General features: G+C 44.4%; 1 protein-coding gene across 3 annotated transcripts in view; it reads left to right on the forward strand.

Moving 5' to 3' along the window:
- LOC112454577 overlaps positions 1 to 25,649 on the forward strand; it is a 202,034-nt gene that overhangs the window by 113,083 nt on the left and 63,302 nt on the right. For all 3 annotated transcript variants that reach the window (XM_025016056.1, XM_025016057.1, XM_025016054.1), the window contains exon 2: positions 19,269 to 19,392. In XM_025016056.1, the coding sequence (XP_024871824.1) occupies positions 19,269 to 19,392 (124 nt within the window). The remainder of the gene's footprint in view (positions 1 to 19,268; positions 19,393 to 25,649) is intronic.

Genomic DNA, 25,649 nt, shown 5'->3' on the forward strand with positions numbered 1-25,649 from the left:
TATATATATATATATATATATATATATATATATATATATATATACATATACATATATATAGACATCGCGTAATAAAACGATTTAAATAACTCGTAGCATCCGCCGCGACGCGACGACCGCTCGTAAAAACGGTAACACGGGATTCCACTATGTCTCCGAGGAGAACGATCAGTGGCAGCAATTTCGAGGAATCAGTGATACACGTCTCAGCGGTTAGGCGTCCGCGGGGGGATCGGGAATGAGAGGAGAGAAGGTTGAGGCCAGAACAAGGAGAACAAGACGTCGTCGTCGCGGTGACGCGGAGGACGGAGGAGGAAGAGATCGGACGGACAGCGGACGGTCGTCGAACAAAGGCGTTGCTATTTTCGTATGAACGTCGTGGAAGGCCGTCTCTCGTTGAGTTGAAGATAAAGGGAGAGGACATTGAGAGAACGCAGAACGGATGGAAGGAAAAGAGAACATCGGTAGTGGACGATGATGACAGTGTGTCTTACCTGGCGCGGATCGTCGCTCGACGTCGGGCAGACCCGCGGAGTTATAAACCCCTTGATTCGTGTACGACAGTCGACCGGATCGAAGGAGAGAACGGTGGAGGGGGGACGATTCGGCTTTGTCTTGCCGAGAGTTCTTCTCTAATGAGTCGTCGGTACGTTCCTCGACTCGGGCTCTCCTTCCGCTGCGCATCACGGCTCGATACCCATCAATAAAGCAGTTAATGCGGCACGAGTGGACTGACCAGAAATTATCCGTGCTCTTTGAAATTGCACATCATCAGGAAATGAACATTGTCGGTTATACTGATGTTTCGTGAACGAATGGTACTGCTCGAAATAAAAAAGACTTAATAATTACCCACGAAGAATAAAATAGTGTGGCACATAATACAGAGTTATAAATTTGAAATTCGATTTGCACTCCTATTTGGCAGATTATTTTTTTTAAGTAATGTCGAAATGGGTTTGTTACACTAATGTTCGTGTACTTTTGCATTACGAAGGAAATGTGGCGTTTACTTGCTATTTACGAATACACTTATGAATATACGGGAATAATTCTGCTAAAACGAGACATTGACGTTAATTTCTCGATAGCAAGTTATATCCCTTTAAACCAGAAGTGCTCGTGACTGACGCGAACTTTACTGATTCGATCTGACCACGCGTCGTATCCGTGCGTGTACCGATAAGTTAACAGCGATTGCCGGACGCGGGAATGGCAGGAGGGGTTACCGGTACCGGTACCGGTAGCGAAAAGGAAAGAAGAGAGAGAAAGAGAGAGTGGCGGGAACGCGCGCGAGGCAGAGGAGAACGAAGAAAAAGAAGGCGAAGAAGTGGTAGGACAGAAAAGGGAGTAACCGGCGCAGTTGCATTCATTTACTTTCCCTTGCCGGCATGAGTCACACTTGAAAGAGCCTAATCTCACGCGATCGCGTCGTGTCCGGTGACCCCCGGTCGCCTTGGTCCCCTCATTGTTTCCCCCCTCTCGACGACTTCCCACCAGACGGTCCCTTTCGTTACACGCATTTAAATGACGCTGCTTTACATTTTTCTTTCCCAATATTGTGTTTTTATTTGCCGGCTATCGTCGCCGCCGATCTCTTCTTCCTGGCTCGACAGGCGCGCTCATTTATTCCCGAACGTGTCACCTTGTGTTTCGCGTGTGGACTGACTTGGGGAACGGCGGTGCGGAATGCATTTCTGTTTCGTTGTGGCGTTTTCCCGTTATCGTATCTGTTATCAAATTCCCTTTTCTCGAACGCACAGGGGCCCACCATTTCGCCTCGGTCGTTAAAGCGAAGGACGAGTTGACTCGCCAAATTTTAGCAACACCGACAGTTTGCGTTTGTGAAAATAAATTGCTACAATCTTATTATCTTTCACCTTACTTTGAATCATTCGCTGCTTTTGACGTTGGGAGTTTTAGAACTCGCGAGAGGTTGAAAATCGAAATTTTGCTATTCCCAATTTGTTTCCTCGAACCGCCGTTCATTTAAACGTCAAGAAATGCTCTATTTCGATATGTATATAGTATATAACATCCGATAGATTACAAATTCCGCGAATGAAGTGAATCATACTCTATTAAATGCATTCCAGGCGTTGCATAAATTGCGTAGGAGTTTCCGATCCCGTTTGTAACTTTGTTTACTGCGAGAGAACGCTATTTCACTCCAGGCTCTTTACGCACCGGCGGCGGCGGCGGCGGCCGGTGCATGTGTTTGCGTTTGCTCGCGCTTGCCAGAGATACCGATCCCCCGGTACGAAGTGTGCCGAACGGAAGTTACGTAATTAATGTTTTATGCCTTGTTTTTTCGAAACTATACCTGATCGACCACCCTCGCGCCGGCAGCCGGCGATCCAGGTGAATCGTCGATATCCGTAACTGCTCTCCACGTCGACTTGTTTCTCGGATCGCGCCGATTTCACGGTCGTAGATCGGTCGATAACGGAAGTTATTGCCTTCACCGAGAACACTCGTAGTGGCGTAAAAGAGAAGGCGAATCTCATGCGCGATTTCTTCACTGTTATTACACAAGTTTATTTACAAAATATTTTTATAAAATTTTATATGCAAAACATTTGTGCATGTGTAAAAGAGAATAATTACAGGGTTATATTATACTATAATTATGTAATTGGATAGATAAATTAAGAAGATCTACGAGAAATCAATTATTCCAACATTTTCGTAATATAAACGCTCCCTTGAGTTAGTCGGATGTTAGTCGATCGATCGTGCAAGTTTGTGTTTCACAGCACGTATGCAATATTGTATCCGCGTGCCCCCTCTTCCATTTTCTCCCCGTTTCGGACGATTGATTGCCATATTAAATTGTTTCCTCGTTCTTCTTTGTTGCAGGTAAGAAGCAGCGAACGCCGGTGTGTGTACGGCAACCCGCGATCCGATTGTTGTTTATACCACGGGAAAAAGGTAATCGTGTGTAATTGCGCGGTGGTCGCTAAAGAGGAAATTGATCGGTCGGTTCCAGCTGCTTCGTATATTATAAACGGAGCTCAACCTTGATGGATCCGCGGATTTCAATTAGCAAGAACGGAAACTTGAACGCTTTCTCCCTTCTGAAATAAATCATTTGCTCTGCGTTTACGTCGTAAACTTTTTTTGTTGATTTGATTTTGAATTGTTAATTTGCGATATTCGTGCCGGGTTAAAATTCCGTATCGGTCAGTAAGATTGAGAAAAAATTTCGAACCGGGTTATCAAAATTATCTTGTTATCAAAATTTCACTTTATTGGACGTGGCACTCAGTAAAGCCCGTCCTATTAATACCAATTCCCAGTAGCTAAGCATCGGGCGATGCTGCGTGCACGAGATATCGATAAAGGGCCGCGGTTTGAACACGCTGGATCGACCGCGAGTTACATCACTCTGATACAGTCGCACAATTGCGACGGCAATGTAATAATCGTAGTGACAGTGCAATAATAACGACGATAGTGGCGGCGGTAGCCGACAGGGTACCGGGGGTATGTTTCCTGTCCATTTTAATTGGGTTATTAACGAATGTGCGAGTGTTTCCTGCCTCCTCTGGCAAACGCGGGGGCCCTCTTTCGCAGCTGCCACCTCGTCGACATTGCCCGTGCCACTGCCGGAAGGCGGAAACCAATCTGTTCCGTTTGTCTTTCGTTCCTCACGCCTGCGCGCTGGCGCATAAATATGCAATCGTGCCACTTAAAATTGCGCCACGTAGGATAAAAAGGAAAGAAAAAGTTTCCCTTGCGCGGCGCGGCGGGTGAAAAAAAGGGAGAAAACCATCGGGCGTGTGTCGTCCGCTCGGGGAGCGACGACATGCCGACGGGCGGCCGAGCTCTTGCAAAATTCATTTACCGCCGTTGCATCGGTAATCCATGCTTCGTGTAACGGTGCTCATTATTGGGCGAGTGGCCGCGGTATCGTATTACCAGCATTAATACGCTTAATACGCTATAGAATGTTAATGGGTCGACAGGAAGGGATTAATTCATACTGTTTGCAGATACGCCGTAGATAATTAATGCATCGCGTATCTCGACATACATAATTTCAATTAACTTCTACGAAACGTGCTGCTATTAACATATCAATCAATCGTCGTTGTATTACACAATGGATTTGACTAAAGGCGGTTTGGAGTTTCGCCCAACGACGAAACAAATATCGGACTGTGCCGTATATCAGGATTTAATATTTCGGAATCTCTCCTAGATTTATTTATAAAACGAAAACAGACGTACACAATGTGCAAATACGGTAGCGACCATAATGAATGAATTTCCGAATTAATTTTCGGGGCTGAAGTTCGCCGTGTGGAGGAGCGAAAGCTCGCCGGATTTTTGTTTTTGCCCTTCCGTCGCTATGGCGATAACGGTAGTTGTCATATTTCGTGCAACTGGCGTTCGGCTGGAAACTCGCTCACCGGCGTTTAACCGAAGTCTTAAGGGGGCATCGCGGAGGCGTGCTGCATAGCACGTTGCACAGCCCGCGTATATGCACCGCGAACGATGCATATTCATGAAGCGACGTGCATATTTACGAGTGGCTGTTCTGCGGGATTCACGGCACAACTTTACAACGCTTTCGGCGCACGGCTATCGCACCGTGCGAAAAAGGAAGCCGAAGACGTGGCCTCCTGATAACGCGCTGATGTAATTGCCGGCCGGCGGATTGAGACACGAGGCACGTTCGATTACCCTTTCTTGCGGCCTTTTAGATTGCCTCGTGCTTCCTCGCTCGGTCACGCAAAATTTTTTTATAATTCTTGTTTGTAATTACAAGTAGCGTTCTAGATTACGACAGGAGAATTAAGACGAGTTTAACGACGCAAGATGTTTGAAGCAAAAATATTCGATTCTCCAATTTTCTAAAGAAATTAACAAAAAACGAAAATGATTTTACTGCAATTATTCTCATATCTTTTTATTAGGATTGTCTTTATGTTGATCTGTTGCAAGGAATTATAAGAAGTTACAATATTTATGATACATATGAGATGTAATTCGCGTTTTTTAATTCACATTGTGAGTTAACTTGGCGTATTATTATTGTTAACTTGGAAAATATACGCTTGGGTAATGCAAACAATGTGAAAAGCAACGCAGGTATTCGGTAATTACATTAATACAAAGAATCACAGAGCTGAGTAGCGACGCGTTAAAAGTTCGAAAATAAAATTTCTCGTTATCGCACTTGGATATGCAATTAAGCGCGCCGGTATAAAAATCGCCACGATATTCCCGCGGGAGAGCCTCTCCCTCTCTTTTTCTCTCGCTTCCATTTGTTTCGCTACCGCACGAGTCTCGCGAAATTTAGGTCAATTAAAATGCGCTTACCCGTGGATCTACCGCCGTACGTAACACGTGCGCGCGGAATCATTACGATGCATGGATGTCAAAAAAGCGGTGCAAAAAAAGAGAAAGAGGGTGGGAGGGAGGGAGGGTGGAAAGTACAAACAAGTCGTCCGGTGAAACGATGTTATTAAAAGTGGCTAATTGCCCCGCTTTATTATTGCCGGGTACAGCTGGATGGGCGAGAGAGGCTGTTTTTCATTCGCCGGAGTTAATTAATGATCCGCGCCGGGAAAAAAGAACTTACGAGGCACTCGACGCACTCGTTAAAGCGCTTTATCGCTACGGATGCTTGCGGAGCAAACGTTGTCGAGTGCTCGCTCGGGGTATTATCCTTCTACGCACGTCAGTGCGCTACATAACAGGAGAATCTATGGCAACCCATGAAGCGTGTTCCTCACCGTATTATTACGTTCTGAGCTATTTTGATCCATCTTTATTTTTAAAACGCGGTGGTTCTGCAAATCGCTGCTCGCATCTTTAAACTCCACTGCTCTTCGTGAATCTTTTATTTTGAAAAACGCACAGGCATACGCACCGGGGACGAACATGCATTTGTTTACGTGCGGTATTGAAACGTCTGGGGGATCTGCTCGCGACTACAGATCGTCTAAAGTGAGTTTTATTCCTCGCAGATAATATCGCGCTTGTTAAACAAAATATTCCCCTATCCGGCGCGCGATTACCTTCAAGATTGCCCCGTTGTGCCTCGTGAGACTGAAAAAGCAATCTCTCACGCATAATAGTTCGCACATGCGAGCCTTCTCGAAATTTGCAAACGTGTAACGATGCAGAAGCGGCTTGGCGTTGCATGCAAGCGCCTGTTACGTGCAACACGGCTGCTCGATAAGGGAGCACGACCCGTTATCATCGATCATCGTTAACTCGCTAACAATTAGTCCCGCCCGCCGTGATCGTAAGTCTTGCCATGATATCCTCGTAATTTCTCGATCATTACCTTTAAATACTTAATTTCAATATTCTTACGCAATCGCAGATTGGACCTACGCGTCCTCCGCCGCGTAGAGAAACAAAACGATTATAGTTTGCCATTATTCCACCTCTCGCCGTGTATCTTTCCGTTACGTAATACCGACGACTCGAGTAATCACTCACGAGTTGTCTAAGGTCTGTATCTTCGGTGCTCGTAGAAATATCAAGAACCGCTTTTTCCCTCGTAATCTCGTGTGCGGTATTAATAGTTCTTTTTAATTTACATGAAATTTATAATTAGACGAGATAATACAATCTGTAGTGAGAAAAAACATTTTACACATTTTACATAATTATATTATTATACCATACGTGAAGTGTGAAAACATGCAGGAATGTAATAAAAAAAAAAAAAAAACGCTCCATCGCTATGCGACACGTTAAATTTCGATAATTTTTTGATTATGCAAATTAGTTCACATAGTTTTTCATTACGTGGACGGGTGCTCCAATCGCGCAGGTGCATCGGATCGATGCCTGTAATCCGGAGCACATAAATCTGCGACGGCAGTCTCGTGTGTAAACGTGGTAACACATGCAGCGTGATGTCACGCATCGTCTCCGCTTATTTGCGGAGTAGACATGTAATTGTCGGGTATTCAAGGCCGGCCCGACTGCCACTTTGTGCGATTTTTAAGAGACTCACGCTTGACAAATTGTCATTATGCGCCGTTCGTGCGAGCGTCATTGTTCCTCGTCGCATATTTATTTGGGGAAAATTGCGTCGGTGACTTGTGACGCGTTTCCTACCTTCGGAACGAATTTATAATTGAAGCAATATACGCTCGGTCACGCGTCGCGGAAATTAATAACCAAGGAAAAGGCGGGGAAAAACTTGGCGTCGCGGTGTATTGTTATGCATCGCGAAGCATAAACGTAAAACTTATACCGCATTTGAGAGGCAGAGATACGCGCCCGACTGATAAAAAAAGAACTTGGCGAAAGCGCGGCCAAACATCGCACTGATAATTGGTCCCGAGGAATGTACGGTCGAGGTGTAATACGGGCGTTATAATCACGAGAGCGGGCCAGTATAGTAGTAACGCTCGCTAAAATATGCAAAATGCCGCGCTTTATGCCGGCAGCGTAAATAACGGAGTATAACAGATAGTCGGCGCATCGTATTCGAGAAATGTTGCGTCTGCTAATCGCGCGCTCGTGAATTAATTAGAGTGGTGCGGTATGGAAGATATATCGACAACAGCTACCGTGCAATTTATCCCTTTCTTACTGATCATCTCGGTCGCACATTCGCGCCGACTCGCGTCTCGCTGTCGATTCATAATCACGATTAGTCTTAGACACACAGTTTAGTGTGACTCGTAGTTATACATCTCATATAATGGATGTCTCACGTCGCAATATATCGTGAAATCCTTCAGAAGTGCGATAAGGAGTAGTTTGGAAAAAAATATAGATAGTCGCGACGTTACGCTACGTGGAAACGTTAATATTTGCTATCTCTATTTAATTTCCTCTGTCTGACAGTACGTATTTTTATCCTTCAATATTTATCCTTTTTTATTAGCAATATTTCATGGACTTTGGATATAATACCTGCGATGTTTCGCATAAGATACTCGGTCCTGGATATTATCCGGATTTTATTATATGGGTCAAGCCGACTGCGTGACGCATGTAGATCGTGAATCACAGTCGGCATTTAATGGAAAATTCATTTTATGTTACGCCGGTGCTAGTTATGATACGGCCGATTCCGATAAGCGGCTCACTCCGGAACGGGTTTCCATTTGATGTTTGCGTGCTCGCGATTGCGCGTATCTGTGCAAACGCGTATCTGTACACGTGCACGTGGCGCACGAGTGTACATGTGTATGTATGCATAAAGGCGCTACCCGCGGTTTATCACGGTGTTTAATTTACCGGCGAGTACGTTATCGGGCACCGCGAGCAACAATTTGCCGGTGCGTCATTTTGCCGTTAATCGAAATGTGGTCGCGGACAACGACAATCGAGATGCGTAGCTTCGCGAGGAATAGACGGCGTCGCCCCGCGCTGAAATTACCTACCGGAACGTTTCATTAACGTATCTCGCCCACGTAGTAATTAGAATTATTTTTGTTCGCACGCGCGTGTCGCGTGTGGTCTTCGTAGGATCGCGATGTATCGTTGAAACGCGTCGCTCGACGAGATTTTCGAGCTCGCACTGAAACGAATATATATGTAACACCGCGCGAGTAATTACAGCAGCTGCAATAACATTCTGTTACTGTTCCATTACTAAAATGCTGAATTATCAATGATTAATACTATTCATGACTCTATCGCATATGCATCTCGCATTGAAAAGATCAAATTTACAATGGAGAACTGTTTTTATTCAATAGTTGAACTCAAATGCAAAATTGAATTGTATATGCATGGATACATTTTAAAATGAGATAAATTGATTATGTTCTCCGCTTTATTTATGAAGACTAAATATCAATTTTAATCTTATGACATTCAGCATGGTTTACAGGTTATTAGATATCCCACCCACGTGTTTTGCGATACCTAATTTCGAGTTTTATAGACGTCGAGCGTCGGCGTCACAATCGAGGACAATGGAGGCAAGGTCCGAGGAAAGTAGGACGGCGATAAAAAGTCCGGAGGGTCTTCATCTCTTTCCTCCGTATTGCTTCATTACGGCGTCATAACGCCAGAAACCATAATGCACCGTCGGCAAATGAGCGGTTAACCCCGATTTAGCGGGCGCTTGCGCGGCTGCCTAGCGCTAAATAATAAATCAATAATGTAAGCTAATAATACGCGGAGTCATGGGATTTGCCGGGACGTACAGATGGTGATCCTCCGGCTCGGAACTGGGGAAGAGGGAGGGGAAATTGGAGAAGACCGTACGTCGATTCCTCGCATTCGCCATATGCTGCTGCTGCTGCTGCTGTTGCTGCTGCTTGCTATTGCTGCTTCTGCTGGCACAGTCGCTGCTATTGCTGCTACTACCTGCTACCTTCGATAATAATTATACCCCCGCTTTTCGTAACCCCTATAAGCCGCCATCCATCCCTCTCGACTACAGACGTAAATCACGTTGCGCTGGCGAAGCGTCTCGAGAGGGCAACCGCTTCGCGAATAAGCTCGCTGATCATTACGTGAAATTAGCGAAGTGCGATGGTACACGATTTCGTGCCACTTCAGCTCCGTTGCCAGCTTTGGGAAGTAATTTGCGAGATGATTTCGGTGCGTCCTTGCCGGAGCCGGCGCGATGATTTTCGTTTATTTGCTGAATTATAACTTTGAGAGGTAGATTATTCAACTTGCAGCATGTAAAATTGATAACGAAGAAGGAAAATTTTTGTAATTATATTTTTTTGGTTTACTTTAATTTTATAATATTTATTTTAATGCTGCATTTATACAATACGTATTCATTATTAAAAATTTAAACGCGGTAAAGTTTTTTTCAGATAGCGGTCTGTTTGTTTTTAATATAAATGCGTATAAATCTATAGTAGGAAATAACGATTTGATGCACGGAATTATTTTTATGAGTATGATTACGAAGCGGAGAGAACGCACTCCTTTATCTCGGTTATAATTATATTCGCTCGTTCGCGTTCGTCAGCACGCTCATTTTCTCACGTGTTTAATGATGCTGCACCGCTAAAGCATCCCCGGAGAGCGGCGTTTTACAGACAAAAGCTCGTCGGTTGTTATGTGAAATTAGTGAAGTGTGATGCCTCGCGATTATCTACTTTGCTCTCGTTGTTCCGTTCAGGTTCGTTGACGATTGATGTGTCGATTATCGTAGGTGCAGGACTAAGTATAGTAATATACAATTGTAAGTAACGTAGCAATATTTTTCTCTTCATAAAAGTAATATATTCGCATAATTTGGTCATTTTTAGGATTGATTTTTACATCGCAGCTATATTTTTACATGTGAGAGATATTTCGCAATTAAATTTAATTGCGAATGCTGTTGTCGTTATGGCTTCCCTTATGTTCCTTACGGCCAACAGCCAAAAATAATTAGATATTTCTTTGCGTTTCTTCAGTCTTCACAATCCCTTTACACGCACGTTTTAATTACAGATTCTTATCCGTCATGTAACATACACGAGAAGGGCCTAATTTGCACACTTTCGAGAAATCAGCGGTCGCTGGCTAATTAACCGATGTAATGCTACGTTCAGGTCTTTGTAATTATTCTCTCTCCCTTTGTGCCCCCCGTCTTTCGGCATGAGAACAATTGACAGGTTCTACAAAGTAACGGCGAAGTATACGAAGAGCAGGTTTAAGAGAAACAAATTATTCCGGGAAACAATTTATCTTGGAAACAAATGATACACAAAGGCAATCCGTGTGTATCTTACGGTGAATAATGCGTTATTTGCGCAACACAAAGAGCGGAATGAGCTAAATTACGTCGCAATACAGCGTTTGTATTTGGATGCCCCGTATCTTGTTGCGGCGCACTCTGATGCGTATGAGCATATTTTGACGCGCTGCGGCATACACTCGACGTATACAACGAGTCGATTTGTCAACAGTTAATTTGCCCGTGGGTACACATAAAGGCAGGAGCACGAACAACGAGACAGTAGTGGTGATATAATTTCGGTCGTTACTCCCTAACGCAGAACAGCGTGATATAATTTCGCGAACCGAACGCGATATTTCGCTCGGGATATTCGCGCTCTCCTCCGCGCGTGTCAGTTAGAGGCGATTCCGGCGTATAGTTGCGCGGTCGTTCGTTTGTCGGCGAGCCACGGTGGTTTGCGTTTCAGGCGATTGATAAGCTCCTTTGGAACAACGGAACCCCTCGGATCTTAGAGACCGGTGCGCCGGGGGACCACCTGGGACCACGCTCGTAAAGTTGGCGGTAAGCCTTGTTTATTGGTCGCGGGCGCGGGCGGAGAGATCTCTTTTTATTTGAGGAATGAGCTTTGAGAAAGTAGGGAAATTCCATTTAGTCGTGAATAAATAACGGAGCGCGCGTGCGGCGCGGCGAATCCCTATCGGCGTTCCCGGCCGGGTGTCTTAAATAACTTCCGTGGGACAAAACGCGCCTCTCCCGGCGTACGCGATAAATAAGTTGGCCGCAATGAGAGGACAATTTTACGGCGCGCACCTCCGCCGCGATAACTTAGCCCGTATGTCTGCGGAATGAAGGTCAGACACCGGGACGGAAATGAGCCGCGAGAGGTGGAACCTCGTAGTTCCGCGATGGGGACCGTCCGACGACGTGTGACTATAGCTAAAAAAACATTTCGCCGTGGACGCGCTAAAATTACCGACGTGCATTCTAACTTATTGGAATCGTGGAATCGGCGGTGACACCTAGTATGGAAAGACAAACACAAAGCTGAAAGAATCTATAAACCGTCGCGAAATGTCACACGTAGCGTCGCAAGCGCGGTCAGTTGGAGTCGGAGTTGAAATGTCGACGAGTTGCAATTTGCGGATATACTCGATTGGGTTGCGCGATCGATTGTTCGTATGTCTATGTCCTCGTTCGCGCTCCAACGGCGCCGCGTTGACCACTTATAAAATTACATTTTCGATGCGCGATCGGACGTTCTCGGTTAATTGAATGGATTTATTTAAGGAGCGATAAACGGAATAAGTTTTAAATATTTATTTAGGTTACTCGTCAACGAACTTATTTTATTTGTGAAATAACGTTAGACCGAAATAACGTATTGGATAAATCAGACAAGTAAAAAAAGAAGATACATTTCCGGAACTTTGACTCAAAATTTCACTCGTGCTCCAGTTGCTCCGAAGGCTTTCCGTAAATCGTCTGTTGCGTTTTGTAACGTGAAAGATAAATATCGTGATAATTTTCTATAGGTTCAGTGGCTGTACTAACGAACGCGTATGACTACGCGAATTTATTTAGTGTGCGGTACGTCCGCGATAATGGCCGTAAAAGTCGTTTTGTCGTCGAAATTTGCCGCGTTGTCGCGATAACCTTATCTGCTGGTGTGTATGTTACCATGTGCTTAGCTATTACCACGTATACACCGACTAAACTTCGCAAATGCTATTATGCCGAGCGTACTATCAAGAGAACCATACGGTTTTTTTTTCCAGTCGTTACACGCAACTGATATCTCAGCACGTACACGATTTCTGCACAATAACGTCCGCACAGACGTTATTACTGGGTAGAGAAAGACACAAACTACTTTTTCCACTTAGAATTTGTCGATCGATCACTGTTGAATATCGATTACGTTCACCCAACTGAGGAAGTTGCTTTTATCGATTACCTGATATAATATTCTTCCGTGAGTAGCTAAGTACCGTAAGTGACCGACCCCTCACACATGTGTGTTCATTGTTTAAATAAAATATTACAAGTTGTAGACTGGGCGTCTACGACATACGAGTACGCAGCCACGTACATATACACAAGACAAACTCGTTACCGCGAAAGGCGATAGAACGCGTGGTCATTCGTTTGAACAAATAGCGGTTTCGGACAATCATCTTGCGTCGACCAGGCCGCGAACGCCGTTGGAGGTACACGCACTCCCCGTAGCGGAAAGTGCTCGTTCGTGTGTTACAACTCAGTGAAAGCAATAATTCGCGCCGCTCGGAAGGGTTTGGTTCGTTCGCTCGCTCCGGAACGCCACGGAATTTCGGTTGATTCGCGGCGATTCCGACGCGCCCGCGACCGCTTTCGTTTCTGCGCGCGCGGAACGATTATCCCGATCGTACAATTTATGTCGGCAAATGACTGCAATCTGCGCTCGATCTCGTGAAACACTTCCCTCCTTCTCTCCTCCTCGACCTCGACTTTCGACCCTCCTCGTCCTCCGCTGCTCCCCCTCCCCCTCCGTCACTCACGGGTTCTGCCTCGTCCGGTTCACTCGCATGCAGAAAAGTGCAAAACACCCGGAGGAAACGAGCGATTCGTGATCGGACGCCGTTAACGTTTCACTTTTCGTGGTTGAAAATTATTCACTCCCCCAGCTATGTACCGAAGGCCCGCGTACATTCTTTTCGATAATATCGTTCGCTGCTTCGCCCGCGGATAGAGATCGGTTTTCGAAGCGTAAGACACACCGACGCAAATAGATCATTGATAAACAGTTCGAGGATACGCGAACAGATATAACAACACAGTCATAACTCGGTCATAACATAGATGACTAATCTAATGATGCGAAGAGATCACACTGACGTAATGCAATCTTGATGAGCTCTGATGTTAATTCTTATGAAACGTAAGTTATCTATGTACATTCGTCAAAATGTTTTATTTCTTTTTATGCTGCATGAACAATTCTTTATTTATTGAACATTTAAAAAAAATAATAAAATTTTGTACATTTTTTTCTTCGGAAATGGCATTATCGCGCAACGCGAAAAATCTTCTTTGTTTAGACAATAATTTTATATAATATATTTTTTAATCGAAGATTTTCATGTGCGACTGGAATCCGAATGGAAAACGTTTGAATCGATGCATTACCCTAACGTTATTAAGGCATGTCGGTTAATATCCTGTAATTATTTAGGCCGTAGGGCGCCATACGTGTCGTGGTGTATCGCGTTTCGGCGGAATTTAATGAACGTCGCGATCGATCGGGCTTTGTAACATTGTCGCGATCTGCATTTGCGATTTCGGTGAGAAGCAAAATGCTTGCGCGAGTGATGTTGCGAATCGATTATCGATTTCGGTGACGCAGAACACCGCTCGAACGACGATCCTGCGAATTGAATATTGATTTCGCGACAGCGTATAGCGTAGGTATAGCGCAAAATGCCAGCGGGTAGCGCGGCACGAATCGCGTTACGGATCGGTTATTGATTTTGATAGCGTAGTCGCATGATTCGGTGGAAAACGGCGAGTACGCCGATTAATTGCCTCACAAAACCATCGATAAAGCGACTCGGAATGCAATTATTCACTTTAACGTGTTGTAAGTACGTATGATGAAAATCGACGGTCGAATTAATTTAAATCGTCTCTCTCGCTTCGACTTTTTGCCATTTAATATTAACGTTGTGCTTTCACCGCGCATTACGATACATCGCGTGCCCTGTGTAACGCGGTTCATTATTCACGCGATAATTCGCAGTTGCTTCTCCCGATGCGATTATCACGAATGACCACTCCGCTTGGCTGCGGCGTGGAAACGTTTCTAGTGCGATGAAGGGATATTAAATTCCTACATTACGCAACGATTCCTAGTATCGAGATCGATGTGATATAACATAAAACACGCTAACACGCCGCCGGCAAAATATTTAGATATTCGAGCCAAATGACGTAATTTTTCCGTGCGCTGTCATGTCGTTATCGCGACGAGTCGGAGAGCGCCGCGCCGCTGCGCTGCGCGCTGCCACGCGAAGCTTATCGGGACGGTTTAAATTTTGATTGCATATTCGATGATGCGTGTACGCATGCACGCACTCGCGCTCAACCCCGGCAACGAGGTAACGCCGGACGAAATGCCGCGCGGCGCGTCCGATGGCGGCAGTTTCATTTTATAGTTAATCGCTCTTTATCGAGCCAGTCGGCCGCAGTTTCCGCGTAAATTATTGCTGTCATAAATTTATCCCCGATCGGTAATTATCGGGCCGAGCCATCCGCCGGAACGGGCGCGAATTACGAGCCAATTCCAATTGGCGTTTCAGTCACTCTCTATCGCGCGGCGATGCGGCGGTTATTGTTACCGGGAGGCCGACTTGAACGATTTACTGCAGTGACCTTCGTTTAAAGCGCACGGCGGATTAACAATTTTGGGCGTTTCACGAATTTCCTATTACGGCGTCACGCTTATCCGCCGCCGCCGCGCGCGCGAGCGATACGCAATTGCGGTAACTGCGAGCTCGCCGATAATAGCTGCACGGCGGATTGAATTGCGCGGAACATAACTGCATTGTTAACGTGAATTATAATTGCATCGAGTCGCTGCAGCATTTTCAACACGCTCGCTCTCTCTATTTACCTCTTTCTCACTTTCATATTTCCTGCTACTCTCTCACTCTCACCGGCGCGATGTCCTCTTGCGCATTTAATGACGCAAACGTGGTCCATGAAGCGCGTTAAAATCTCGATAATAATTAATGTTTGCGATATCGAATGTTTGTACGTGACGCGATTACACGAGATTAACGCGAGACGGTGTAGCCGTAAGTTTGTTTTACAAATGCGAAGCGTTACATATCGAGTATTTGAGGGTTTCTATTAATTTACGCTACGAACAGCAGCGATAACGGTTTCATTTATCATAACACAATTTTTATATGTATTTGCAGAATATATTTCTACTTATGAATAGGACGATTGTAATTTCCGGAGAATCTGATTTGCCGTTTATCTACAATGTAGAGAGGACAGACGCGAAACGTGACAAATAGAAGATTACGTTTGTGCTATTCCCACGATCGCCGTCGAAATTAGCATGTGGCTACGCGTATCTAACGGGTGGACACAATCGAGTGTGCGTGCAGGTTACCGCGAGCGATTGTAAAGCTCACACGAAAGGTAAGCGAGCGATCATAGATCGTAGATAAGTACAGTCCAGACGCCAACATCATTTTCAGCTTCGAGAAGTGTGGTCGCGGTGTCTAGGGTTGTGGGAACCTGACCGTTGTAGTTATGCAGTCAATTGCAAATACAACATTGTCTGTGACATGCAAAGATGCAACGAAGGAAACATTAACTATTATATTAATGCAATCATTAAATAACGGTAATTATTTTTAGCGACCGAGCAAACTGTTGGAATTATGTAAGACCGAGATAACGAGAGTTATGGCTACTTTTGCAATTTGTTTAAGCGGATCGATATTCGTTTAAACGAAGTTTGCCTATCCAAACGCCAATTATTATTTATGTAACATTAATATTTCTCAACGTTATAATCGGATTGGGTGAAACTTTCAATTAGCAGTAAAAAATTTCGAGATCAAAATCGCAAATTGTACGTCAGAGATGTTTCTTCCTAGTCAGGAAATTAATTTTGTTCAGTGAAGTCGTCAATTTACTTTAAAATTGACAGTCCGAAAAGTTACCCTCGTAATCGTGCATTTGTCTTCGGACGCGATCTTAGCCCCCGCCGATAATATTTCAGGTATAACGCGGCCTATTTAGCCGGTGGCAATTGCCGCGTCCTCGTAAACGAGTCTACTTATCCGGGGGGCTGATTTACCTCCCTCGCAACGCGCGTCGCCGCAACACCGCTTCCCGTTGGCAGAATGAGCAATGGTCCGAAACGGACGGGAACAGCTTGTTAATTAACTCAATTAAATTGTCAGGTATTACTTTCGTTCTACCATCTATCCACGCGCCCCTCTCGTATCCCCGTAATATTTCCATAACAGAGGACGGGTCGTTATCCTCGAGCGTGCCGTAAATTCAAATAATCCGAGTGTGTGCTTTATTATATAATTTTCGTCGCGGGCTTTCGTGTGCCCGGCTACGAGAGACAATTGGGAGAAAGAGCAGCCCTCTAACGCATCTCCCGCGACGGACTTATCGTGTTTCCGAATAGAGTCGTCGCACCAGGTGCTGGCCGTCCTCGAAAACAAGAATAATTACACGATTTCGCGGTGGAAAGGACCGGAAAAAGGGATGCACGAAAGGGTAGTGGAGGAGGAGGAAAAGCTGACATCGGTTTCGCGGACGGCAACGGCGGCGGTGGTGGCCACGTACTTTACAGGGACAAGCGGCTTATAGCCAGCCATGTCGGTGAACATAATTCATCCGGCGTAACTCGGTGTCTCTCTTTTCCGTTACCGGCAACACGTTCCAACGCACTTCGCGCGAGCGGTGGAAGCGGGAGGAAGTCACCCTGCCCTTATTTATGGTATTGCGCAACTGTACATTCAGATTCGGTCGCCGTTCCGCAGCGGCAGGGCTCCGTCTACGGAAAATGGCTTTTGCCAAGGCGTTACCGAATTATTTATATACAGGATGGAGGATCCCGGTTAACCAAGCGGCCTCCCCAAATCTGTCCTCGATTCGTTGAAGTTCATTCCTTTGGTAGTCGCGAATTTAGTTCCGGATTGCGCGCTTTATGTGGTTGCGATAATTGTACTTAAGTGGCGCCTTTGAAAGCGGGTTTCATGAAGGAAACCATGCTATTATCAAAGTACTCTGTTTATCTGCTAGCTTTATTCTATGTCCCTAAGTGAAAAAGCATTCTCGCAGCACGAATTGCATAGTTGTTGAATTTCTAAAAATGACTATTACCTAACGAACTATTAGTTGCTAATTTTATTATTTTCTTTTCTTTGTCCGAAAGTTCAAGTTTTAATAAGCTATTTGCTATTCGAAGGGCAATATTTATGTTGAAAAAATTTTACTTAAGACGGATAGAGACAATAAATCTGATGATTTTTTGTAATTTGCAAACTCTTGCTATGCCTAGATAAGGTGACAGACGGAGACAGGAGGAGTACGTTTCTCCGTGAACAAATCGAATTCAACACAAATTAGCGCCAGGGTGGGTTTACGAATCCGTCTTGTTGTCATGAGAAATAATTGCCGCGAGCATTCCCGCAAGACGAAAGGGAGGCTCTCGCCTTTTCCCGCGGGGTTATAATGCCGGGGACGAGCCGCCCGCGGTTATTAGTTTAGGAAGCTGCAAAGTACCTCGAAACAAAGTCTCCTCTCTCTCTGTCTCTCCATCAGGTAATCAATATACAGGCGACGACCCCTGTCTCGTTTCACCTTGTCGGTTAGCATGAACCACCGGCGAGAATCCCGGCTTACTTGTTTGGTTCGTTCCAGGCGTTCGGGATAGCCGGCAGACAAGCAGTATCTTTAGCTAATAAAGCATCCCCTTCCGCTTCATCTCGTCCTCCCCCCCTCCCTTACGGAGGGCGGCCGACCAAATTATAATACGCCCACCTCGTGTTTCTCCCCCGAAATGCTCTCAGACTTGATCGCTTTTCATCACGAAGCCGATTACGCGACCAGCATCCTCGAATATCTTTTTTGCCTTTGCAGTACTTTCGAATATCTTTCCCGTAAACTTCCCGCTTAATGTACTTTCAATTGGATAGTTTGCGGTTACTAGGGAGGTAGGTAGAATTTGGAAGTGGTTAACCATGTTGGACACGCTCAATTTTTTCACGCCGATTTATTTGATGCGTAATAAGGAAAGGAAAAGATTAACTGAGAACTTTACTAAAATCACTCAAGCTTTTTTAAATGCGTAGAGAATGTGCAATTAGAAATTTTTTAAAACAAAATATGAAGTAAAATTTTGCAATTTTTCTTGCATTGTATTTTTTGCGGAATTTAATAAGTACGTATATCGTAGTACAGCATCTCTGATGCGTTTCGAACTTCCCGGTAATTTTTGCAGATGTCTGGCGAGCATCTGCCTCAATTAAGTAGTGTTTAACCTGTAATTTATTCCACCGGCAACGGTCGGACGCTCGCAATTTACGCTTTAAATTGAAATGTAAAATTATCGTAGTGCATTGGATTTCCGATTGAAGAGCTCGGAGCGAGAGTGGAATAAATCTATAATTTGTAAGGTCTGCTTAAAATCTGAAGTTTGTAAAATCTCGTAGATTACAGCTTTACGCTGTTTCGAACCCTTCAATTTCACGCTCTGTATACATATCCTTCCTGATTTTGCAACTTTGAATTTTTTGCAACTAATATAAATCGACATCAACGCTGTAATGGGTCATAAGGCATCATTTATCTAAAATTGTCAAGTTGTCACGAAAGAGAAACCCCTAAGCAATCGCGTGTATTTCATAAATTACGCGGTTGCAGGTTGGTGCGTTATTTACACGGACAATATATACTGTTGATAATAATGGAAAAGCAGTTGTTAGTGCAGCATAGAAAAAGGAATGACCAAGACACGTTCGCTAAGCTCGGCAAACATTGCGTAATTCACGTCGCGTACGCGTCATAGTTTGTTTGCACGTTGTTAAGCCGCGGCGAGAGTTAGAGAATAATTCTGTTCATTTCTCTATTTCAGTCCAAGCAGTACGGCGCTGGGTTCGCTGGACCAACTGAAGGAATATCTGACGACAGTGGGAACCTGCAAATGCGGCCTCGAGTGCCCGCTCAGACCCGAACAGGTTTTCAACTTCGACCCCAAGGTAAATATGGATTTATAATATTTCCAAGAGAAATCAACGCTATTTTAATCAAATTCCATTATTTTATTATTAAATTGTTGACATTTTGTATTGCGTAATACGAATATATTCGTATTCCACTACGCAAAAGGAAGAACGTAATAATGTGTTTGACAAAAAAATGTTGAGCTTTTATCAGGCTCCTCGAGCTAATATGAGCAATTTCCGCAATAAATCGCATTATCTTGGTTACTTGGAAATGATTATTGCGAAGTAAGTTTACCTTTGTCTAGGCGATTAAAAAATCAAGCAGGCATATAATAAAGAGATCCCGCTATTAAGAATTGTTAGACTAAAGCTGTGATACACATTTGCTTAATTTAGCTAAAATTACGCGTTGCAGTTCTGATGCATATACATAAATCTCTTCTGAGATTCCTTTTGCATGATAGAGTCGAGTGATTAAAATATCTCCTTTTCGCGTTCCGATTACGTTCTCGTTTCATGAGCGTAATCAACATGCGATGACGCTCTTACCATAATCACGCAGCACCGAAGAGAGATCTCCCGAGTTAGCGTTGCAGCAAACAAGTCAATACAGTCTCGTCGCATGTAAGCGTGATATACACCGACGAGCTGTTGCAGGCCAAGTATATGCAGGCGGTGTCGCGCTTATTCGGGACGTTCATTATGTTTTATCCTTTTACATTTGTACCGTCGAGAGAGAGTTATTTTGACGCGTCGCGACGGCGAAAGTTCACAGTACAACCTGTTATAGCTGCGCGTCACGAGCATGAGCATAATCACGCTTAATCGCCGACGGCAGTTAGGCACCGTTTATTTATTTATCGTGCGTTCGTAATTGGTCCGCGTTCTCCGTGTACATGCAGCCTCGCGAGTCTCGTGACTTACCGGGGATAAAATATCGCTATTGTGCGTGCAGACGACGGCGAGGCGTCTCGCCGAGAATGTATCGCGCCGTGCCGATCTCACCTTCTCCCCGAATCGATTAGGAAGTGTAATTCTTTCTCGTGACGAGTAGGAAGAAATTATTTCTCGTGACTGAACGAAAACCTCGATTAAGCGTTACCGTAATCAAAGCGCGTGGCTCGATGGGTATCTAAGAAAGAAATCTCATTTCCGTTATATTTAACAATTTCGAATCATTTAATAATTTAATAGACACAACGCTATTTAAAATACGTAGAACTTATTATGTTCTACAATCAGTGTGGCTTATATTAATTATCGTAATCGGCAAATATTGTTCGGTAATATTTTAATTAAAATGAAGAAATATCGCGATTGTGTGACAAAAAAAGTCCTACGCGGCTAAAATGTCAAAGAACATTTAAAATTGATTTTGTATTAATAATGAAGCATGTTTTTATTATCCTTGTTTGTTATTTAACAGCAGCGTGTAGTTGTAAAGTGTAAAGTACTAGAGATTTCTCTGTGGTGCATGTTAACAACGGTATCTTATTAAGCGCTATCATTTCCCGACAATCTAGTGTTCTCTCGATTCTACTGAAAGTTCTCTCTCTCTCTCTCTCTCTCTCTCCTCTCTCTCTTTCGTTTCGAGTTCATAGAAACGACGATGAATCACGTCCGTGGAGCAGTCCCGGAAAATCGTACCTCTCACGAAACATCGCCGCGAACAAAACACAATCGAGCGTCCCGGCGCTATTTCTGCCGGCACGGCTGCCGTAAATACGTAATTTTTCTTACTTCCGCTATTTAGATATTTATGGTGCATTCGCGAGAGCGCGGCGGCACGTATCTCGGCCCGCGCCAACGATCCCGAAGAAATATCGCGATCGTGCGTGCCAACGATCGCGGCTTATTAAGAAATATCGCGCTCTGGGCACGTAACCGTTGTTCACCCATGAAGCGAAATGTGTGCGTCCGCTTCGAAAAAGGGTGCTCTGCATTTTGCGTTTATGATGCGATCTCTAAAACTCCGTAACGCGTGCCGATGTTCGACCGATGATTATCGAAATCATTTCACGGCGATCGGTCGATTGTAGTCGCGTCTTCGATTCCGCAAGATTAATTTTTGCGTACCGGTTTTTCGGGAGGGAGATAAAGGGTATAATAAGGCTAATTTCGTGCCGGGCTTCAGCGCATAAATTAAAAATTTAGGAAAGTATTGGACACGTCGCGCCGGTAGGTAACGGGGGACGAAGAGAGAAAGAGAGAGGGAGAGAAGAAGGAGGAAGGAGGAGAGAGAGAGGACGCTCATCAGTTTTGCTTAATTATTCCGGTAGCATGCGACGATATACGAGGAAAACGTATAATTATCCGTGCACCTGCTTGCTAACCACTCACTCAGCCGCTGTTGCTCGCCATCGTATACCCAGTGCACCATCGGTGCGTTAATACGTTCCCTAATTAAAGTTTATCGTGTTTCACCGATCTGAGGAGAGACTCCGGACATAGGTATACCGATCCGGTCCGCCGTGTCGACGACACAACGATCAACACGCTAATAATTAATAATCATTTGCATATCTCTAACGCCGTAACATGAATACGATACGAATCATATCGGGTTTATCGACGATAGCTTATAATTACCGCTGACATCTCTCGTCGCTTTCATCCCTATACGAATCATATATAGATTCTTCGGAAATGTGAAATCAATAATTTAGCCAATAGTCACTGTTATTTATATTCCAGTTCGAAAATCGCTAGACATAAGCTTACTTTGATAAATACGTGTAAATCTTTTAATACCATTTTTTAATATTTTTTAAATGTTGAATTTTTCAATGTCATTTTTTTAGTATTAAAAAAATTAAAAAATGGCATTGAAAGATTTAATCATTGTATCACTGTATCACAACGTCATACTCAATGAAGTGGAAAGTAAAATATAAATGTTCAACTCTCTTAATAAAATTTTTAACTCTTCGGCGCGTAACGTCTCAATGGCACTGAAAGACTTAAAATAACAGCCACTACGGCGCGATCGTATCGAGATATCTTAGACGCATTTCCACGATGCTTCGCGCGAGCAAAGCGGACTATCTTCTGACATTCCCCGGCGAGTATAGATAGTATCGTGGCATTCACAATGCAAACTCACCTGGACAATAGCACTCGAGTGCTCGTCCGTCTCGGATAAAGAGGGGAAGAGAGTCTGGAGGAGAAGTACGTGGATTGTCGAGTGAAATCGGCTTGGTTGCTCGGGCACTTCGCGCTGCATCTCGAAGTGCATCGCTTTCGTTCACGGCAGTCGGCCTCTCGAATCGCGACACACGGCGAACACGGCGACACGAGATTATTATGGTAATCGAGCAACATCGCTCACGGTTCCGTCACGGCTCTCCCACGCTTTTTTCGCTGAGGTCTCAATGCGTCAGATTGGATAATCGGAACGATATCACGCCTGCTCATACAATAGGTAGTGGGAGCGCGAATAAAAATTATATTCACGAAAAGTACAAGTACGATCTTTATTTTATCAACGTATATATTGATTTACCTTCCTCTTTTCGAAGTAATCTATAAATTGAACCTATCTTTTTGAGCTAATGACACAGCGCGATAAATAATTATATTTTTGACGTCTTACACCGTGTACCGTTACTGGCAAAATATTACGGCAAGCGGACCTGACGCGTTTTAATATGGACCTGACGCAGGCCGGGTAATATCAGAACACGCCGCGATAATGGATCGACTTCGCGATACGAACTTTGATACAACGTCTTTCTCAAACGACTCGCTCTTGGCGCATTTACAAGCAGCGCACACACACGCGCGCGCTCGCGTGCACGCACGCGTGTCCATGAGTATCTCCACCTGCATTAATCAGGCACCGTAACTATCGAGGCGATCTCTCACGGTCTATACCATCTGCCGGAGACAGCAGCCTTAACGTCTCTCTACGGACCTTTGATTTGGCTCGATTCTTTATCGCCCCCGCGCTACCGGCCAGCCGGGTTCCCGTCTTTCTGCCTTTTCTCCCGATGCTCCTTTTGTAACTGCCGACGTTTCCGCCTATTGTTGCGCATACAACGGCGCGAGAAATCACCGATGTGGGGAACGATTCCTCCGGTTTCCCGCGGCAGTGTATCCTCGAAATGTTATCGCATAAACGGAGCGTCGCGTCCATGAACTCCGCGTTGGGTTCAGCACGTAAAAAACTCTTTTTAGAACAGCAAATTCTGATCGCGATATCGTTGGAGTAATATCACTCTTTTTGCCAATTTTTTCCTAGATGCACTTGCTGCCTATTATGTTTGATCTGATACCGATTAAATAGGTAGCGACTGTGAGAAGAGGGTGATCGTGTAACGATACGATTTTACGAGTGTCATAATTAACACGAAACAAATTACGTTTCTTATCGCGCCGGCGCAATGATATTTCGACATTCAGAAGCCAGCATAAAGTTCTCATTTGTCGTAAGTCTATCCGGTACCCGTCTGCGTTTCGAGGCGTTAGTTTATGGAGTTGTTGCTATCCATTATCGCTTTCAGAGGAACGGCAGGATGACTCGGGTGTGTCTCGACGAATGTATTAGACGAGCGCTTAAGCTCGCATACGAGTTGCGCCGTGACGTTAACAAAGGGTAAGCGAGTACCCTTTTATTACACCAAGCCCGTCTCGCTTAAGCCCGTGCGTAAAGTAATTTGCCTTAATGAATTTGCATCTTCTCTTTCCATCGCGTTTCTCTCTGCTTCCGTCCCGTTTCCTCCGGCCTGCATTTTTGATTCACAATTAAACGGCAGTTACCTCCGTCTAGGAAAAATCTCAATGAAAACATTTTTCTCGGGACCGCTACTCAACTTCTCGCTAGCAGCTTTCGCGAGAATACGCTTTTAATCCTTTGCATTAATTATAATATACTTTTTAGTGTCGTTTTTCCATTACTTCTATAATGTTTTTACTTGGTTAATCATATTCAACAATCACCAAAAATGTTAAAACATTTTATGGCAAATTTAATTCCCTTTTTTTTTTTAAATAGAAATGCACATATTAAATTAATCGTTACATATTTATCGGCTCGTGCAAGTCTTGGTGCTACGATAGGAAAAATAACGACAATATCTCACGACATAAATTTGTTTACGACGAGTTTTATTTACGACGTGCTTCATAAACCGTACGAAATTATACAAACGTGTATTGATTTATATTTTTGATGGCTATGGTAATTTCTCATGTTTTCAATTATAGTTCCTTTCGCGATTTCTCCGACGCGCTTGCAAATATACCGATTTTCACGGTACAAAAGAGTGATTATTCGAGCAATGTACAAAGTATGAATTTCGCGGATAAGGTGAAAGAGTGCCGTCAAAGAGCGTACCCTTGAAAGATGCTCTTTTGTAATCGGCTCGGGCCCATCGGCAGGGAAACAAACTTCGCTCTTACAAAGAAAGTAATCTTGCGCGATGTCTCGGTTCGTATTCCGGCAAACCTCAAAAGTTTCGCCGAGAAAAAGAAGGGAATCCAAGATCGTGGGTAGCGAGGGGATGGAATATTTCGGAGTCCCCCTTTGTAATTGCCAAACGGTCCGAGACCGAGAGGAAGGGCGAGATTGTCGAACTGTGATCGTCCGGAGAAACTTCGACACGCAACGTAATGCACCAAAGAGCCGTTCGGAACTTGTCGTTTTGCTTCTCGTTTTATCGACTTCATTTTTTATCCCCGGCTTTTTCGGTCGTCGATAGAAAATAGGCAGAACTCGCGAAACGTGATCTAAGAACGTCGTAAGTAATTCGATAACCGTTCAGCCTTCTATATTTTACTTTTGGGATTTACCAAATTGTGACCGATCGCGTTTTGTAAATAACGAGTTTGGTAGAGACTGTTTTTTCAATTATACACATGGTAACGAGTGCGTTAAATTTTGAAAACGGAGGAGTTTCTGTCCGCGGCGTATAATCGCGCGAGATGCAATTTGCCATTGTTTTCGATTATTCGCGAGACATCGCGATCTCCCGCGCGTTCGTTGCAGATTTGTGGTTTGATGTGCAAAACTCGTGATCGTATATATACAGTACAAGCAGCGCGTGGATATCGTGCGCTCCCGATAATACTGGGATAATTCGATTTCCTCAGAATTGCCGGGCTTGCTTCGCTCAAATTGAATTTCTATTAATAAAAACGGGGTATCGGTCGCTTGTGTATATTCTCCCTTTCTCTTTCTCTCTCTTTTTCTCTCTCATACTGCCTCTTTCCTCTCTTCTTTCCGTTTCGTTCGCCGCAGCTCCGGATTTCTCTCTTTCTCCGCCTTCGCGTCCCCCCGCACTCTTTCTCTC

This window comes from Temnothorax curvispinosus, unplaced genomic scaffold (genome assembly GCF_003070985.1).
Source record: "Temnothorax curvispinosus isolate PA1 unplaced genomic scaffold, ASM307098v1 QBEX01005133.1, whole genome shotgun sequence".
Taxonomy (NCBI): Eukaryota; Metazoa; Arthropoda; class Insecta; order Hymenoptera; family Formicidae; genus Temnothorax; species Temnothorax curvispinosus.